Source organism: Brachyistius frenatus, unplaced genomic scaffold (genome assembly GCF_029030835.1).
Source record: "Brachyistius frenatus isolate BFR_SWC_R1_liver_20210118 unplaced genomic scaffold, ASM2903083v1 Contig_33, whole genome shotgun sequence".
Taxonomy (NCBI): domain Eukaryota; kingdom Metazoa; phylum Chordata; class Actinopteri; family Embiotocidae; genus Brachyistius; species Brachyistius frenatus.
The window spans coordinates 3942613-3962229 of record NW_027210632.1 but is presented as its reverse complement, the minus strand read 5'-3'; the positions used below and the strand labels follow the sequence as shown (position 1 = coordinate 3962229).

The following is a 19617-nucleotide window of genomic DNA, read 5'->3' as shown; positions in this document are numbered from 1 at the left end:
ATTTCCCAGCCAGCTGCCAACAACAGCTCTCATTCAGCAGAATGAATCACGTTTTATTTTATTTTAAGTATAAAATCAACCTGCGACATGGTACGAGAACACTTTACAATCACAAAATAGCAGCCAGCTAAGAAACAAATAATAAAAAAATTTAAAAAAAGGAACGATGGTTCAGGGTCAACTGAAAAACAAAAAATAGGAAAGTTTGAATCCAAATCTTAAAAGTAAAGAAACTGTCCGCTTCCCGAACCTAAACTGGGAGTCAATGAGAGAGCTACTCTTCCTGCGTTACCTCACTCACCCACTAGCTGGCTAAATTGGTTAGGTTAGGTTAGGTTAGGTTAGGTTAGGTTAGGTTAGGTTAGGTTAGGTTAGGTTAGGTTAGGTTAGGTTAGGTTAGGTTAGGTTAGGTAGTTACTTTATTAATCCCCAAGGGGAATTTTTTTTTTATTTGAAATTGTTAACCTCTGTGGCTCCTATGTTGCTGTTGCCTGGCAATGGCGTTCTCACAACAAAACAAATGGTTACCAGTAAATAGTACATTTTAGAGGTGTTATGTTATAGAAGTGTTAGGTAGGTGTGAAGGTGTCGTTTTGAGCTTTAAGAGTGGTATTGATACAACTTTTAGCACAAAAAAAACCCCCAAAAATGTAATAACTTTTTCTCTCGTGTGTGACATATGTATTTATTTATTTATAAATTAAGATTATAAAGAGTTAGAACATCAACGTTTATTCCAATTTTTCATATTTGTCTCTAATTTCTGGCGAGTTCGTAAAACCTGACAAAAACAAAACAAGTCATCGTGATGGTGAAGGTGACGTTAAAGGGGTTGACTGTGTGACGAATGACTGACCTGAATTTGGCTGCCGTTTCTCTGCGGGGGGAAAAAGATGAATGGCAGACAAAACAACACGGGAGTGGATGTGAGAGAGAGACGGATTAAACAAACACACACACTCACAGACTCGCACACTCATCCAGGAAATAAATGATGAAATATGAACATGTCACGCAGGCAAGACCCATTACTGATTTTGATTAAAGAAGGTAATAATTACTGATTTTGATTAAAGAAGGTGAAAACAGCATTTAGAGGGGGGGGGGGGGTTGCAGCATCTAAATCTCCTTCTGCTCCGGACCAATTATCGATATTGATTTAGCGTAGCGGCCTTTCCAGATATCTGTGAGAGCATCTTTAATTAGAAAGTTTGTGGACTGGAGTCTTTATTAAGGGATTTTATTTGAAAGGTGAATAAAGCACACGGATCATTATGAAACGCAGCCAACTGGTGATATTATCAGTTTGAAAAATCCATTTTGACACATAAAGGTCACATTAACAATATTATTGCATATGATGCAACATTGATGGCGTGTGTTATATCTACATTTGTAAATGGAAATAATTGAGTAGAGAATGAATTTTTTTTTTTTTACATTTGGAGCCACATTTATAAATCATGATCACGTTGTAAAAAAAAAAAAACGTTCTCCATGTATGTTTAATTTTTTTTTTAACTTGCAAAGCATTCGAGTTTCCCTGGTGAAATACTGAAAGGTCCTTTTTTTTTCTCGTGCAATGTATATCATAGAAATTGCTGTTTTATATTTGTTTTTTGGATTTCTTGGTGGCGCCCCCTTGTGTTGCAGTAAATCAATGGAGGACCTCGTCTCCAAAGGCAGGGACATTATTCTGATACAGAATACGTGTAAAAAAAAAAAAATCAGTAACGTTTGCGCAGTATCACAAACAGCAGACGGCCGACAGCAGCTGCAACAACTACCCACTTTAGCCTCCCTGCAAAAGTCTCCTCCTTCTCCAATTTATAACCATGAACACACATCTTAATCTGCACCTTAAATTTTTCAATGCATCGCCAAACAAACACAAATTCCCAAAAGTGCACCGCCACCATCACTTTGCAAGCTAAATACTTAAATAGCTGTTCAGCTGCAGCATGATAATCCTTAAATGGACACCAGTGAAGCACTCAGCTCAACTATTTTATTTAACGATGCTCTGGAGTCAAAACAACAAAAATGATTAAAAAAAAAACTTTATCTTAACAAAAAGAAAAAAGTGTACGTTTTTGGAATAAACGGTGTAATGGATGAAAACGACAAAATCACATTTATCTGATGACGGCAGGGTTGTCTCACCGTTTGGATGCCTGAACCAGACTTTGTATAAAAGTGGTCAAAGTCTCCGGGTCGGAAAACTGAAGCCAATGCTAATGTGCAATACCACGGAGGGCCACTAGGGGCTGGCCCCAAACAACCTCTAGCTCCAATAGACTCCCATTCAACTTCTCTCATGAAATACACCATCAGATTATTTTATTGCGGTGGTATGTTTTTACTGGTTTGATCGACATACCTGGTTGGTCGGGTTTTTGGTACGGGTGGGCGGGGCATAGCGTCACCGGTTCTCATTCAGCTCCGCCCCTCGTTCCTCCCCAGCTCATCTAAATATGGTCACTTGTAGCTCCAAAAAGATCACTTATGTGCAATTTGTGTGTTCTAACAGCCGATGGAGACTCAACAACAACAACAACAACAACACTGATTACCCATGTAGCTCTGTTTCCTTCCTTTAAATAATACAAAACTAAATGTGATTTTAGTTGGACGTTAAAGTTTAAAACTCAAAAGTGAATCCTGTCTTTGCTCCGCAGGCCGTTCCTGGTGCTGCCGCCGCTGATGGAGTGGATCCGGGTGGCGGTCGCCCACACCGAGCATCGACGAAGCTTCTCCGTGGACAGCGACGACGTGCGGCAGGCGGCCAGGCTGCTGCTGCCCGGCGTGGACTGTGAGCCGCGGCAAATAAAGTAAGACGGCTACTTAACAACAAAGTTTACTGCAAAAAAAAAAAAAAAAAAAAAACAACAAGCATGGCTTTGGCGTTTAGCTTCGCGGTAGCCGCACAGAGTTGCTGAACATAAAATGGGGTCTCAGTTTCTAATTTAAAAGCTTGTTCATGAGATTGGGCAGTTGGTAAATGGAGTGCGTTTGTCTTTCTTTCCTGGACAACAGTAAGCAATCAATCTTGTCTCTGTATATACCCACCGCCTCCTGTTTCCCGCTTCCTCTTCCTCATTCACAAACACTCCTAATCACTCAGAAAATGTGTTGGTTTTTTTTGTTTGTTTTATGTCACGGAGTCAGTGGGTTTAAGAGTGTTTTCACATTTAAAATATTTGCAGAGAAATAATGAATAGCACGAGAGAGAGAGAGAGAGAGAGAAAGAGAGAGAGAGAGAGAGAGAGAGGTGTGTGGTTAATTAACAATCTCCTGACATGTCGTGCACAATAGTCGTGAAAAATTAAGAGAAACACGGTGAAAAGGTTTCTCCGTGACGCGGTGGAAACTTCAGCTGTGACAGCTGCTCACAGCTCGGATTAAGAGGCTTTACGGGAAACATGAGTGAGTCACAATGAGTCATAGCAGAATCCTCACCTGCAGAAAAGAAAGCTACTTTCCAAAAAACGAGGAAAATAGCGAACCAAGAAGCGAGCAAAGAAAAATGGTGACAAATTGAGATCTTGGCAAACAGCTCGATGCGCACAGCTCGTTTTTGTAACACCGAGTCGGTGGAGATGTATGTCCACCGATCTCCAAATCCATTTCGGAGATAAGCTCCGTCTCAATCAAAAGTAATGGATCTGCCGATGTCCGTCCGCAGAGCGGAGGATTGTTTCTGTGCCACCAGGAAGCTGGACGCCGCCTCCACCGAGGCCAAGTTCCTGCAGGACCTCGGCTTCAGGATGCTCAACTGCGGCCGGACGGACCTGGTCAAGCAGGCGGTGAACCTGCTGGGACCCGACGGCATTAACAGCATGAGCGAGCAGGTCTGGCGCTTCTCACACGCACACGCGCACACACACGCGCACACACGCACACACACACACACACACACACACACACACACACACACACACACACACACACACAACTCCTACACGCTGTACTGTACGCGGTGTTAACATCCGCACACCTACGCAACCGCGGCGGAGTGATGCGCAATCAATTGTGGATTTCAAATGAGTATTACAGTCCGTCGCAGTTCAAACGCACGCGCGCGCACACACACACACACACACACACACGCACACGCCGGGAGCAGACGGCTCCCTATGAGTAATGCACCGATGAATACAAGGCAGTGATGCAAAGGAGAAGAGTTCACATTATTATCGAGACGCCCTTGTTGTTGTTGTTGTTTTCTTCGCGTGTCAGCGTCGATATCTGCTGTGATATTCATCACCGGATCAGCTGATCCCCGACGTCCAGCAGGGAAGTCATATAGGAAGAAACTCCTTGTAACGTCAGATATCGGCTCGTGGTAGAGCTCGTGATCATTATTGGAAATATTGCAGATTATTTTCTTAAAGGTCGTACCAAATCAAAGCCCCGAGAGGTGGTCATCGGATTTACCCCCAAACACTCAAACCAATACTCCGTTTATTACCACACACGGCAGCAAAAGCAGCAGACCCTCACAATGACTAAAGTGGGACTTAAGTAGGCAATTTTCCTTGAAACATTATTAATTATTACAATTAATTATTATAATTGCTGCTTGTTTTTCTGGAAATTGATTAAGTGTTTCACTTCTAGCTCATAATCATAATTTGATACTGAAAAGCTTTATGGAAATTAGTCTACAGATTGCTGTCGATTGAGTTCAAACAGGAACTAATGCTGCCAAAATAAAACGTTCCAAAATGTAAGCTGTAAAACACTTTTCTTTTTTTTATATTTATATATATATATTATACCAAAAATATTTCATGGGCAGCGTATATGAACTTCATGCATGAAACCAAACACCGATATGAATGCAGATGTTTTTGTCAGACGAACATCTGCAGACCGCAGCTCCGCCCTGCTCTGTTATTCAAAAAGAAAGGACGTGTATGTTCGTTACCTGATACTGCAGCACTTCTCCTGACAGGCCGGGTCGATATCTCACTCCTAACGTCATTTGGGAATCTCTAACTTTCCCCGGTCAGTGGAAATATCGGTTATTCATTGAGCTGCTAAGTGGAAGCTAATCGTGAAATCTAATTTTCCGTGGTTGGAGAGCACCGCGCCCGGTTGGGTTCAATTAGGATATCTCTGGCAGTTCTCCACTCAGACACACCAAAAACCTCCAGATCCGAAGGATGTTTGTACGAAGCCCCTTTTTCGATGTGTCTTAAAAAAGCGTCTTCTGGTGTCTCTTGATTCATAAACCCGAAGACAATCCGACTGAAACCGCATTTCCAGGTCCTTGTTAATATGACGAACCGGTATTGACTGACACCTTTTCCTCCTCACGTAGATGACGCTTGACATACAGGCTTTTATCTCCTTGTTAAAGCGGCCAAATGGAGCAAAGCCACTGGCCGGCGTTACAAGGAGCAATAAAGCGAAAGCTGCTGTCTGTCAGCTCGACGTTTTTGAGCTCATCGTGGTGATCATCGGGGTCCGCCTTCTCTCGCTCTTTAGCGAACCTGCTGATTAAGTAGATCGGTGTCCAAGAAATATTAAACATAAAGACCGTGTTATGAAGGAGTCGTAAATAAAAAAATTTAAAAAAGCCCCCGTTGAACTCATCGGCCTCCGAGCAGACGCACGATGGACGTTTTATGGAAAATCATCCAGACTTTAGAAAGTCTGATAGATGGGAAAGAAACTCGCCGTTAACTCGTTCACACTCAAACACCTCTTACACCGAGCTTCGCCCTGCAGCTCGAAGTGCAGTGTGTGTGTGTGTGTGTGTGTGTGTGTGTGTGTGTGTGTGTGTGTGTGTGTGTGTGTGTGTGTGTGTGGGCGTCTGAGGCCGGAGAGTGCTCTGCGCATATGGAGAGATATGAGATGATATGTTTCAGCCCTCCGACGCTCTCGTCGGTTATTTTGAGGCACCGATAATAATATCCTGAATATTAGATGCAGCGAGTGCTGCTAACATGCACATATGGCACTTGTGAAAATAATGATTTAATGAACATTTTTGAGCGTTAAACAGCTGCTCGTGAGCTCCATTGGAAAAAAAAATAAAAAATAAAAAAATGCACAAATCCAGGTATTTATAAATGGTGTATTTACCGTCGTCTCCATGCTGGAAGGACTCTCCACCTCCGCGGAAGAGATTCAGACGAACAAGAATTTCCATAAAAGCTGATTATTATTATTTTTTTTTTTTTTTTACATAAATCACGTTAAAGTTTGCTTTGGAGTCTGATTGGAAGTAAACACTGAAATTGCCCGTAACGACCGTTCTGCTGACGGCACGCCGAGCCGCTTCTCGTCGAGTTATCGTTTATCCGCGGAGCCACAACAGCCACATTAACAGGAAGAGCAGCGGGTTGAAATAACCCGAAATGATCCTTTAAGAGCTTTGTTGATGGCACTTAAAAAAAAAATTTAAATTTTTTTTTTTTAAATGTTCATGGTGCAGTTGAGAGAAATTACAGAGAAATATGTCTTTCAATTTTATGTGTGCTTCGTTAAGAGGTGCTCACCTCCGACAGGCGAGCGCGTTCGCTGAATGATGAGCAGCAAATCATAAAGTGAAGCTGGAGAAAACATCCCTGGAAGTTTCTTTTGAAGGCGTGTCTTGATAGATACGATAAGATAAATATAAATTTGTTGGGATAATTTAGCCCTCCGTGCGGCGCTCCTTTCAGAAACCTTTCGGTCGACCCTCGTACGTTGCGACCTCTTCTCCTGGATCAAAAATACAACGATAATATCAAATGTTTTCATATTTACGTGAGAGGAATTCTTTGCTTCCAAGTACGCCTGAGGCTAAATGTACTGTATATTTTTTTTTTCCTTCTCCGGTGTGCTGTAAGAAATAAAGCAGTAAAAGTTTTCCACCACTCAACGCCTCTCCTTCACACACATCCCCCACCCCCCCGCCCCCTCACCCCCTCCCCTCACCACTTCCCCCCCACACCCTCTCCTGCAGGGAATGACCCCTCTCATGTACGCCTGCGTCCGCGGTGACGAGGCCATGGTCCAGATGCTGCTGGACGCCGGAGCCGACATCAACAGCGAGGTCAGTGTCGCCTGTCGGCCGCCCGTCGTGCCGCACAATGACTCCACGTTTTGTTGTTGTTGTTGTTGTTGTTGTTGTTTATTTTGTTTAACATTCACATCTGTGTTTCTGTGTACCTGTGACAACGATGAACCCGCTTTGTGTCTCCACCCCCCGCCCCCCTCCCCTCCTATCTATTGTCATTGTCTCACCTGCTCTCGGCATGCCCTCCGTTCTCTCCCGGCAGCTCATTACACGAAGTGCACCGATAAGCAAGAAACGAGTATCGTTTTTTTTTTTTTTTTTTTTTTTTTCTGCACAGGAACAACGGCGCTCTGTCTGCGCGCCGACACAGAATAATAATCCGCTGATAGTCCCTCAGCGCAGGCGAGTTACTTCATTACGTTTGACACTGCAGACATCCAGCAGCGGTTTGCTTTATACCGCATCAATAATGCATCACCGTTGTACAAGTATGTGCACTTAGTGTAACTGGCGACCACGGACTCCACACGAAGCATGAACCTCTTTGCACTTATTTGCCGTCTAGAAAAGTAAATACTTGAAGTAAAAGTGAGGCTTTGCTTTTAAAAAAAAAAACTGCTTTTGTCTCTGCAGTGTGTCCTCTGTGTGTGTGTGTGTGTGTGTGTGTGTGTGTGTGTGTGTGTGTGCGTGTGCGTGGCCGCTTTAATTGTAGTTTTCAATTAGAGTACGCAGAGATAAAAAAAATGTTTTTGTAAAAATGCTCATGGGCTCTCCTCCGCCGTGGTGACCTCATCGTGATCGCTCCATCGGTTCAATGCCTGTGTGTGTTCGGTGCGGTGTTGACTCAAAAGCAGCGTGCCGACTCAGTGAATCATCCTTTATTGATTGATAAATGTGTGATAAAGGCTTTGTTTACCCAAGTTCAAACAACAACAACCAAACAAATAAATCTCGTGCGGGTGGTTTCACGCGCAGGAAGTCTAGAGATGGTTTCAGCCGTCGAACCGACATAACGGAGGCACGTGGAGCCTTGTTTGTTCCCCAAAAAAACAACATTTCCGGTTGAACTAGTTCATCTGTGTAAGGCGTCGGGATCAGGTAGGGCAGTTCGGGTCCCAACTAACCTAAGGTCACATAAAAACAACATTTTATGATTTACTTTGGGACATAGAGGTACGCGAGTGCTTTAACACGAGACGTTTCTTCATCTTAAGGGTTCACAAGCCCCCCCCCCCCCCCCCCCCCCCAAAAAAAGGTGTCGAACACCGACCTGAAAAAAAATCTCCAGATTACAGTTTTATGGCGGCAGATTTTTTTTTTTGGAGCTACGATTAAAAACTTCTCAGATGCGTCCTGTGTTTGTACTTTGGGTGAACTAAGCCTTTAAAGTGAAGTAAAAAAGCAGCTGACGTTGCATATCGCTGAAACGTGCGCCGATCGAAAACATTTCGTTACGCTTCCTCTCCGCAGACGCGACATTCGAAAACACCGCAGGCGGCGATTTTCTCCGTTTCTTGCTGGAACTTCCTGTTATTCTGAAGTAATTAATAATTCATCCCCGTCAACACAAATAATCCACTAGCAGTCCCACTGCTGTTTAGCACCGCAGCTCAAATGTAATGTGGCATGTTATTAAACATCTGCTTTTCCTGCGGGCGACATTTAGAAATCATTTCTGTAATTTACTCGATGAAAGAGGGGGGGAAAAAATTATAAATAAATAAAAAGCTGCTGAAAACATCAGGCGGTTTAATTTCGCTCTGTCGCTGCTTTGTTGCTGAGTCAGCACCAGCCGTCTTATCGGTGTTTTGTAGTCGTTGCCGATGTTTTTTTTTTTTTTGTGCTCTGGTTTTATTTCCCTGTTGAAACTTTTTGAAAGGCAGGCAGATTACAACAGGTCAGTGAGCACTCGTCCGGCCAGATGTATACACAAACTCTGCCTCACGTCTTAGAGGCCGGATTCACGCTGCTAAACATTTTTCTCTGAAGCTCAAAGAGAGAAAAAAAAAAAAAAAAAAAATCCCCCTCTGCCATCTTTGCCCTCCTCTGCTTCTACTTCTCCTCCTGCATACTGCTTCTCACACTCCTCTTCCCTCCTTTTCTCTAACCCCACCCCGTCTCCCCGTCCTGAGCTGTGAATGTTAATGGCTGTGTATACGCATATAAATATATATATATATATATACATATATATCTCTCTCCCTGAACTTCACCTATGACTTCCCAGGTGCCAAGCACAGTAAACAAGCACCCCTCAGTTTATCCTGAAACGCGCCAGGGGACGCCACTCACTTTCGCCGTGTTACACGGACACGTCCCTGTCGTGCAGGTAGTGACATTCACATTAACCTGTGGCCCTTGCCCTGTCCTTTGTACCAAAATAATAATAATAATAACAATAATAATAATAATGATGATTTTGAATATTATAATGATGCATCATGCTAAAAATGATGCCAAGTGTCCTTCTTTTTTTTTATTTGTATTTTTTTTTTTTTTTATTTAACTTCTCCTACTTGATCCTAATCTGTGCAGCTGTTATGTGGAGACGACTTGTTCGACTTGTTTTGATTTATGTATGCTCTTAAAGATGTGTAGAAGTGACCCAGGCCCCCCCCCCCACCCTACCCCGACCCCCTCCCCCTCCCTCCTACCTCCCCCACATGGTTTCACCCGGACTGAGTCTTAAAATGGGTCCCTTCAGCAGAGGCGAGCTAAAACAGAGCAGAGCTGACACACAGCCGCAGGGGATGCCAGATTTCACTGTTTTCTTGTCTTTTTAAAAAAAATAAAAAAAATAATGTATAATACATTTGGTTGCTGTAGTTACTGTTTGAGCTGATGAACACCGCCGCCCTCATCATTTTTTATTAAATTTTTGATATGCACGAAAATTATTATTTGATTTATTCAGCCTCCCCACTCCCCCCTAGACAGAAGCTAATGAGGATGAGTAGTGTCCAGAGTTGGGGACAGTCGAGGTTTTCTCCCCTTTCTTGCCGAGCCTGACTCTAACACCACATCTTCCCCCTTGCCTGTTTTTCCTCCTCCGTATTCTCCCCTCTGGTTTGTATCCCCATCCCTCCTCATCCCTCCCCATCCCTCCCCCTCCCTCTCCACCTCCTCTGCCTCGCAGTTGCTGCTGGATAACAGAGCGAATGTGGAGGGCGCCCTGCAGGATGGGACGGAGAACTACACGGAGACCCCGCTCCAGCTGGCCGCCGCTGCAGGTAAAATCTCAGACGTGCAGCGAGGACGATTGGGTTTTTTTTTTTCCCGGATTTCAGATGTGCACGCTTGACCCGAAGCATTCTTATCCCCGACTCAGCGTATAAGGGATTAGTCACGACATGTTCAACTCTGAGCGCACCAGAAGGCATTCTCACTCTGCTTTAATCATCCAATTAATTTATCACTTTCAATTACTATCTGGGATTCAGCAACGCAGTGAATCTGAAATTCTGCCTCTCGTGACTGCGTGGAAGAAGCTGCAGTGTTTTTGTTTTTTAATTTTATTCAAGCAAAATGAGCTCCGAACTGACTGGAAATATATGTCAAAACAGAACTACGAGCATTTAAAGGGATTGTTTGACATTTGGGAAAGCTTAGTTGCTTTCTCGGTGTTGGACAAGGAAAGTTGATGCCACTCTCATATCAGTCTGTTCAATATGAAGCTGCTGCCAGTTAGCTTAGCTTAGAATAAAGCAGAACCCTCCAGGGTTTTGCTGAGCTTTCTGTGATTGTTGTGATGAAAAATGTTTGATTTTGAGGCAGTTTTTCTCAAAAGTAGCAGTCCAAGAAAGAGATTGTTTTTTGTTTGTTTTTTTACTACTATCTAAGTCATATTTCATCATTTCCTGCAGATATAAGCATACAGCAGACCACAAAAATTGCTGGACATATTTTTGTTCTCACCTATTTATTTTCTGAACTGAAAAAAAAGACATGGACTTAAACTTACAAAACAAGTCCTGAGTTTTAAAAGTGACACAGCTTTACAAAACGCACAAAACTAATTAATCCTGATCACAAGTTGAAATAGAGTAGTCGGTGTTTCCGGGGTTCACCTTGTGGGAGGAGGCGTGGGCAGCCGCGTTGCCACGGCAACAAGTGATTAAAACACTATTAACATGCTACTCATTAAATGATAAATAATGCAGATGAAATAAAGACAACGGTCCCAAAGCTAATTTTGTTCATGAATAGCGACGAGTGAGAGACTTTTCAAAGCAGGAGGAATAATTTCATGCAGTTTGGAGCGTCGTGTTGACGCTCCTCACCGTTTTACATCACATTAACTTTTATTGCTGCATAAAAGCTCGAATAAGCAACGGCAGAAATACATTTACACTTAATATAAACACATTTTCCGTTCATTTTAAGTGGAGCAGTTTCACGTCGGTATCACATGAGATTTCATTGTATCCGCTGAACTGTCGGTTGTAAAATGTTTTGACAGAAGTTTCTGCTCTTTTGATGCCGTCTCGTCTCGCAGCTCTCTCTGCGGCGGTCACTCACTTTCATTCAGCGCTCCGAGGTGGAAAACGTGTTTTTATGATCTTTGCTTTGTTGTCGTAGACTCGAACAGACACTTAAAAGAGCCACGAGAAGAGCCTCACTTCTACCTCAGAGGCTTCAGTGCACATAACATACTTGTGAGAAAAGAAGGCCAGCAAGTCTTCACCTTCAGGGAGCTGAGATTTTGTAAAAATGTGAAAACGACTCGCAAATAATTGCAGACGAGTTGCTCATTTTTCCTTTTTTAATAATCCAGTTAAGGCTAGGTGCGGTGTGATTTAACACGGATGTTGTCGTGTCTTCATATCTCTCTGTTTATATGCAATAAAATGTGTTATTCGTAACAAATTAAAAAAAAAAAAAAAAAGCACCCAGTTAATAGCTGTATAAAAAGTATACCACAATTTAAAACCATTACTCACATACCAAGAAGAAGTCAAGATTATTATCGATGCATTTACATGTGAGCAGCATTTTAATGTTGCAGCTGGTGCAAGGGTAGAGCCAACTACTCCACGTTAGATCGATCGATAGATAGATAGATAGATAGATAGATAGATAGATAGATAGATAGATAGATAGATAGATAGATAGATAGATAGATAGATAGATAGATAGATAGATAGATACTTTATTAATCCGACAAGGGAACATATTTTTTTTCTCTACAGCGGCATTATAGATGTAGGATTTATGTAAATGTATCATATTTTATTTGCTGATGACGATGCTTTGAATGTAAAATCTAAACCGGCAAAGCAGGGAGTAACTGTAGCTGTGCAAAAAAACGCACAGAAATATGCTTTTAATTGGGGAAATGTGGTGGAATTTCAAGTGCAGTCTGAGGTACTCGAGTAAATTGTCTGAATTTGAGCGTATCCACCTTTTATTCCGTCCTCGTCAGGTAACTTCGAGCTGGTGAGTTTGCTTCTGGAGAGAGGCGCCGACCCCATGATCGGCACCATGTGTCGGAACGGCATCTCCTCTGCCCCGCTGGGGGACATGAACTCGTACAGCCTGGCAGCGGCGCACGGCCACAGGTGATACAGGCAATCACACACACGCGCACACACACACACACACACACACACACACACAACAACAACGAGGCCCCAGCCAGCCAAGAAATATCCATTACCACAGTATTGATCCATTTACACACTCCGCCCTGGTCCATCTGCCTCTCACATAATCCGGCAGCATATGAGAGGCCGACATCTCAGTCGCCCTGTCAGACAGCCGGCGACAGAGTCTGTTCAGCTGCACTTACGGCTTTCGGTTTGACATCATTTCCATGCAGCAGAGTGAGATAACGACCATTAACATTCAGGCCAGAGAGAGAGAGAGAGAGAGAGAGAGACGGAGAGAGATGTCAGCAAAAGGAGCCAAAAGCCAACAAAAACAACGCAGCGTTAATAGGACAATCAATTATAGTGTGATGGTCACGCTGCAGTGAGTTTTGAGGAGATTCAAACTGCATCAGGATGGTTTGTGAAACGATGTGCGCGTGCAGAAGTTCTGACATCTCGTCAACGTCTGCTCATAAGACAGTCGTCGATCTTTTGCAAGCCCGGGGTATTTATCTGCATTGAATACCGTTCTCTATATATATATATATATATAGAACTGAAACACACCGACGTAGACACCTACAGTAGAGAGATGTTGTTTTCTTACAAGAGAGTTAGAAGAAAACTTTCATTTTCTCGATTTCCTTCGGTCAAGAAAGTTTGCTTAGTTCGGCACAGAAATCGCACAAAAAGCTCCAGTCTCTTTTTTTTTTTTTTTACTGCGTTGGCGTATATATTGTAAGCTAGTCACTAAAATATTTTTTTTTTTTTAAAACACCTGAGTTTTGATTCGAGTTTGGAAATAGAGCAAGGTCTATGAAGATGTGTTTTGGTGTAGAACAACTTCTCTCACCTCAATCCAATCCAACAACCGTGGGATGAGCTGACCTGCCGGCTGTGATCCACTTAACAGACCTCACGGACCTGCAGCCAGGTTCTGGTGGAAAAAGCCTGAACGTAGAGGAGTTAGGAGCTCTTAATGCAAAATTAGAAAAAAAAAAAAAAAAAGTTTAAAGATACTATGACAGCATACGGTGCAATTCTACTTCTGCGCGGACGTCCGCTGGGATCAATTGACACGATCAAACAACATTTTACTCGTCATCGATGATCAAACGATCTCCCCGACAGGATACGATGTTTGCTTACGCTTGGACTCTAAAACGCGCCCCCCCCCCTTCTTATCCGAAGCAGATGGTGCACCGAAGCACTGATCAGGCTGTGATCACACTGTATGTTGTGTGTTGAAGCCCATTCTCCTCAAAGGACGGGCATCTGTTCCTGCAGCATCGCTGCGTTCACGCCGCACCAACAAATCTGCAAACTAATTTTTTTTTCTTAATCATAATCACTTCATATATTTAGATTCCAAACAGCAGTGATACAGGTGCAGAGCACGCTAATACATTTGAGCTTCATGAAGTGCATGGGGATATTTCGAGTGTCATCAGAGCGCGAGAGCCGAATGGGCTTAATGTGGATTTAATGCGGGTTTTTTTGTCGGCCTAATTTAGAGCCATTTTCTGGTGTGTGATCAACCACTTCACGGCTTTCCTTCCCTCCTCTAGGAACGTATTTCGGAAGCTCCTGTCCCAGTCGGACAAAGACAAGGGGGACGTGCTGTCCCTGGAGGAGATCCTGGCCGAGGGTTCGGAACCCGGGGAGAAGAGGCTGGTTCCCCAGGCCAACGGCGGAGGCACCCTGCGAACAGGAAAGGCCAAACTGAGGGCCCTGAGAGAGGCCATGTACCATAGCGCAGAGCACGGCCATGTGGACATCACCATAGACATCCGCAGCTTAGGTCAGATTTACTAATACATGCTTCACTGGCGCACGTGCCTCCGCTCTGTGGTGCCTCCAGCTGTCCTGGAGATGTGCTCATGCTGTTCCTGTCCTGTCCCGTCCTGTCCAGTCCTGTGCTGTCCTGTACACACCACTCAGCAGTCACAGCCACCCATCCAACCATGAAACAGTCGCAAGAGTAGGACTTTTATTTTTATTTTATTTTTTTATTTATATCCGAGGTGATAATAGCTCGGGTCAAAGGTGTGAACGCGATGATGAAACTCTGTCCTCAAGCTGTGCTCATTTTGTAAATGTGGCAATCATCAAGCTTTCATTCCCCCCCCCCCGGTCCGGCTCATTGAGCGCAAGACTTAATGTGGCTTTGATGGGGATTCATTGATTTTAATTGGCAAAACAATCTCACCGGCAGCTCCCATTTAGTAGCTGCAGGAAATATGCTTGTTTGCTTTCTTGTCGAGAGTTACACGACCAAATGCTCTCATATCTGAGCAGTAAAATGTGAAACGACCACCGCGAGCTGCTGAGTGTGGCTCAGTCCAAAGTTAAAAGAAAAAGGAGAAAAGAAAAATCCGCATGCCAGCATGTGTAAAGCTCAGTAATTAACACATTATATATCATTTGTTTAATCAGAACAAAAAACAAAAGAGTTAAACTACACGGTGCCGTTTACACATGAGATATAACCTGTTAATTAGTGAGCGCCACAGCTGCTGGAAGGCGGATTTTACTGCTGTGGACAAACTGTTTCCTCCTGCGTGAATAAGCATACTTCCCATAATGTCGAATTATTCCTTTGAAAAAATTCTCGTCTATGTTGGTTTAAAAGGTGAAGATAGAATCAGGAGGAATGCTGCTTTCAAATGGGGTCGTATTCACCGCGTACACGACGAGAGTCCATTTGAACGGCGCCCTCTTGTGGCATTCACGACGTCAGAACACGAAGCTTTCTGTAAGCCTCGAGTTCGCGAGTTGTGACGTGTTTGCTGATGTTTACGGAAATGGCAGAGGACATGGAAGTTCATTTTTTGTTGGATGTTGAGCTAGCATATTGTAATTTTAGTCATTGGGAGTTTGTCTTCATAACTTAGATAAGAGCTTACGTCTGAGGAAAATGTTGATCTTTCCAACGACCTCATTTCTTCTCTCTGTGCCTTTTCCATTTCATGCATTATGTTACCTGCCTGTTAGCTTTGCTAATTTGTTAGCCTCTGTGGCTTCTAGACGCCGTCCATGTTGGTGTTTTTATGGTGGGGTTTTTTACGACTTGACCACTTGAACGTCGAGCACACGGTGCACACGACTTTTCATGTTGTAACCACGAGCTCACGAGTTCCATTTGAACGCTGAAAAATATCCGACCGGATCCAGACGAGTTACTAAAAATGGATCTTGTGGTGAGAATATTTTGTCAGTCAACTTCTGTTTTCAAGCTCAAGAATCTCAACTAATGCATTTCTTTTCAGCTAAGTGTCAGAAAAGGGGTGAAAATTGTCATCAAATTGTGTGAAATTTGCATTTTGTACGATCAGCAGTCAAAAAAGAAAAAAACGAAGATGAACGACTTACACGGATATCGACCTTAGAGAAGCAGCAAATCATCAAAATTTTAAAAGCTCAAATAAGTAGGTATTGTAAATAATATCGTTAGAAAAACCGATTAACACTCAAAGACTTAAAGGAAAACACAAAATCACCTGCCATGGTTGTCCAAATATTATACGATGTACGATACGAAGATGTCATACTGTCTTGTTTTTATCGGATACAGTCACCAAAAAAAGTTCCCAGTTAAAGTTAGTGATAGTTTCACAGCCATGTTTGGAGCATACTTCCAGCAAACACACAATAAAAGGAGCATGGTCAGATTTACGACTTTGGCCTCCTGCAAGTTGGTGTAACACTTGTTAAACACACGTTAAAGTCGGCCTCGATTGAATCACATCATCTTAAAATACAAGTGAAATACTTAAATATAGACATTTAGTTTCCAAGTACAGCAACACTTACATCAGACTTCGAATTCACGCAACATCCAACCTCATGTGATTTATGCTTATTTTCATGTCCATCATATCGATGCAAAGACATCACAGCCATTGTTCAACCGGGCGTTCTTTAATTACATTGAGGACGTTGCCTTTATTTTCCCGCCGGTCCCTCTGACTCTCCACTAATCCGACACTCACCATGCAACCGCCCTCCAACTCACCCTCACACCATAACGTGATGGAAACATGGTCGGTCCTGTCGCCCTCGAAGCTTCTCTTTTTTCTGTTACTCCGGGGTGTGTATTCACTGTCCGTGTGTCGGTGTTCCCAGGCGTTCCCTGGACTCTGCACACCTGGCTGGAGTCCCTGCGAACCGGCTTCATGCAGCACCGCCGGCCGCTGATCCAGGGCCTGCTCAAAGACTTCACCTGCATCCAGGAGGACGAGTACACGGAGGAGCTGATCACGCACGGCCTGCCGCTCATGTTCCAGATCCTCCGAACCAGCAAGGTCAGCGCGGCTCGCTTTCATGTTTCGTGTAAACAAAACTCTTGTTAGGGGAACATCAGACAAGAGTGAGGCTGGCTTTTTGTTTTCTGGGGAATACAAACTGCCCTCTGTGCTCGTGTGCAGAGGTGACATTAACGCTCACATTTGCATATATTTAGCTGCGCTCCGGAAACCACATTATCATACATTTGCATGAGATTTTTTTTTGTCATGGATAGTTTTGAAAAAAAAAACAGCAATCCACAAAAACTCCAATAAAGTTCCCGTCCTCGCTGGTGTTTTGCAGAACGAGGTGATCAGCCAGCAGCTGTCGGTCATTTTCACGCAGTGCTACGGGCCCTTCCCCATCCCGAAGCTGACGGAGATCAAGAGGAAGCAGTCCTCACGCTTAGGTAAGACTTCAAACTAACCAACGCTTCACTTTTTGTTTCTAAATGAAGCGGAACGACGGAAGGAACTAAGACGCTGAAGTGAAACACAAAGAGGTCAAAGGTCATTTGTCGGTCATGCCTTTTGTTCCTTAAATTTTCTCTCCATGACATTGAACTCTTTGCTGTTGCCACTCTGCTTCTGCTTCTTTTTTTTTTTTTCCAGCAAATGATTTAATGAGATTTGATAAATGGGTTGTAGGTTCATTTTGTTTTGTTTTTAAATACGTCTGTTTGGGTTTCAAAAGGACAAAAAATGCAACTAAATACGGATCAAATGTCAAATTATTGCTTCAAGCTTACGCTGAAACAAAATTACAGCTGAAACAACATTTTTATTTTGACATTTTCAAAATATTATAACTCAATTTTACGTTTTATTTGGTCAAAGCAGCACTTAATGGAGGAGCCATCCAGAGGACCTTAAAATCAAACTACCGAGGAGGACTGTTTGAAGATGATTAGTTATGTCAGAGGAGGGAGAAAGATGTATTATTTCATTTTCAGGGTATTTTGCATGTCTCAAAAAGTCACTGCCTTCCTCAAAATATATTTTTTTTTACAACAAAACAAAAAATATGATTATCTCTTGGCTGCTGGAGGTCGTGAAATGAAAGTTATAAAAGGTTTTTGTGTGTGGCTGCTGGCTGTCTGAGAGATGCTTATAAACTGGAAGTGGGATTGTGCAGCAGGAGGCTTTTCAATCCTCTTTTCTTGTGGAGTTTGAGTCACCATTATAAAGCCAATTTCAGAAAAACACTTTTGGTTAAATAACATTTTAAGAAAATCATCTGAGATTTTATCATTAAACACATTTGACTTTGACAATAATGACATGTTCTGCATTTATCTGATCTTTTCATTAGAAGCAGGGAAACATTCAGTGACTGTGCTGCAGCGCCACCTGCTGCTTTTCTTGAAAAAAAAAAGGTTAAAATCATGAATGGTTTATTTTGTGCGTGAAAAGAATTCAGGCTTTTAAAAAAGATTGACAACAAATGAATCAATCAGGACGGTGAAGGATGCACTTTAAGAAAAGAGCTTTTGGGCTTCGATTCAGCTTCTGTTTATAATTCAAATCAAATGGAAGTTGTTGTATTTTGATAATTCAGCTCTTGATATCGAGTGATGAGTCGTCCTTGAGGTAATTAATGACCACATTATCTTAATATGCCGCTGTTTGCTGCTCTGCATCTGTTGTTTTGGAGCGTTGAGTAAGAAGAAGCATCGTTTTTACTCTCGTCTGCCTTTTTTTTTTTTTCCTCAGACCCGCACTTCCTGAACAACAAGGACATGTCTGACGTGACCTTCCTGGTGGAGGGGAAACCGTTTTATGCACATAAAGTTTTGCTGTTTACAGCTTCGCCCAGGTAAAAGGAAATGTTGTTTTATTTCATTTTATTTAACAAAAGAGGAGCAGGGATTTACCCTCCAGATCCACCACCAGTGTTCAAATCTGGATCGAAAACATTTATTTTTGTATCCGTATTGTATTGTTTACAGTATTGATTATCACTTGTGAATACCGTCTGGTGTTTTTATGGCTTCATGTTGTTTTCAATTTCTTCAACATTTGTTTTTATTCTGTTCTGAAGCTGTGCATCACTTTGGTCAACATATGCTGTATTTTACAAAACTTAACTTGAGAATTTCTCAGATTTCTTTCTGCTTCATCCAGGTTCAAGTCGCTGCTCCAAAACCGACCGGCAGCAGAAAACACCTGCATCGAGATCAGCCACGTCAAGTACAACATTTTCCATGTAAGAAGTTCAGTCTTCAATTTTAATTACCAATGAGGCTCAATTTTAGATATTATATTTTTTCAAATGAGGCGGGATACAACTAGCAATTACAACCTAACTTAATAAGGGATTGTTTTATACAAGTATAAAAACACGAGAGAATTTAAATAAATCTCATCCCAACAATATATCAGTATCAAATTAATAAACACACAACATAAATATTTTTGATAATCACTTATATTTCTTTCTTGAAGAAGTGTTCAAGTATAACTCTTTCATTTTGTAAACAAATCCCCTGAAAAAAAATTGAATTCAATTTATTATGTAAACAAGTCGCAGCCAGTTATATTTGTTCCTTTGTGCCATAGAGCTCCATTGTTATCTGAAAACTATGAAAAGAATAAAATAAAACACATTAGTGAGCCTCACTGTTGCACCGCCTGACATGTTTCTTCATTAGCACGAAAACACACTGGAGTTTATTTCATCTTTGATTAATACACCAGATTAAGTATTAATCCAGCCCTGAAAATAGTCCCC

The 19617-nt window shown here is 42.4% G+C and overlaps 1 protein-coding gene across 3 annotated transcripts in view; it reads left to right on the top strand.

The window, feature by feature from the left end:
• The window catches only part of LOC138621995 (ankyrin repeat and BTB/POZ domain-containing protein 3-A), a 160608-nt gene that overhangs the window by 135514 nt on the left and 5477 nt on the right, over positions 1 to 19617 (top strand). Inside the window, exons 4-14 of one of the 3 annotated variants that reach the window (XM_069700435.1) lie at positions 2679 to 2831; positions 3686 to 3851; positions 6959 to 7048; positions 9240 to 9341; positions 10149 to 10242; positions 12435 to 12570; positions 14169 to 14401; positions 16726 to 16904; positions 17191 to 17296; positions 18600 to 18702; positions 18990 to 19092. In XM_069700435.1, the coding sequence (XP_069556536.1) occupies positions 2679 to 2831; positions 3686 to 3851; positions 6959 to 7048; positions 9240 to 9341; positions 10149 to 10242; positions 12435 to 12570; positions 14169 to 14401; positions 16726 to 16904; positions 17191 to 17296; positions 18600 to 18702; positions 18990 to 19092 (1465 nt within the window). The remainder of the gene's footprint in view (positions 1 to 2678; positions 2832 to 3685; positions 3852 to 6958; positions 7049 to 9239; positions 9342 to 10148; positions 10243 to 12434; positions 12571 to 14168; positions 14402 to 16725; positions 16905 to 17190; positions 17297 to 18599; positions 18703 to 18989; positions 19093 to 19617) is intronic. The other 2 variants (XM_069700436.1, XM_069700437.1) reach the window with 2 other exon arrangements.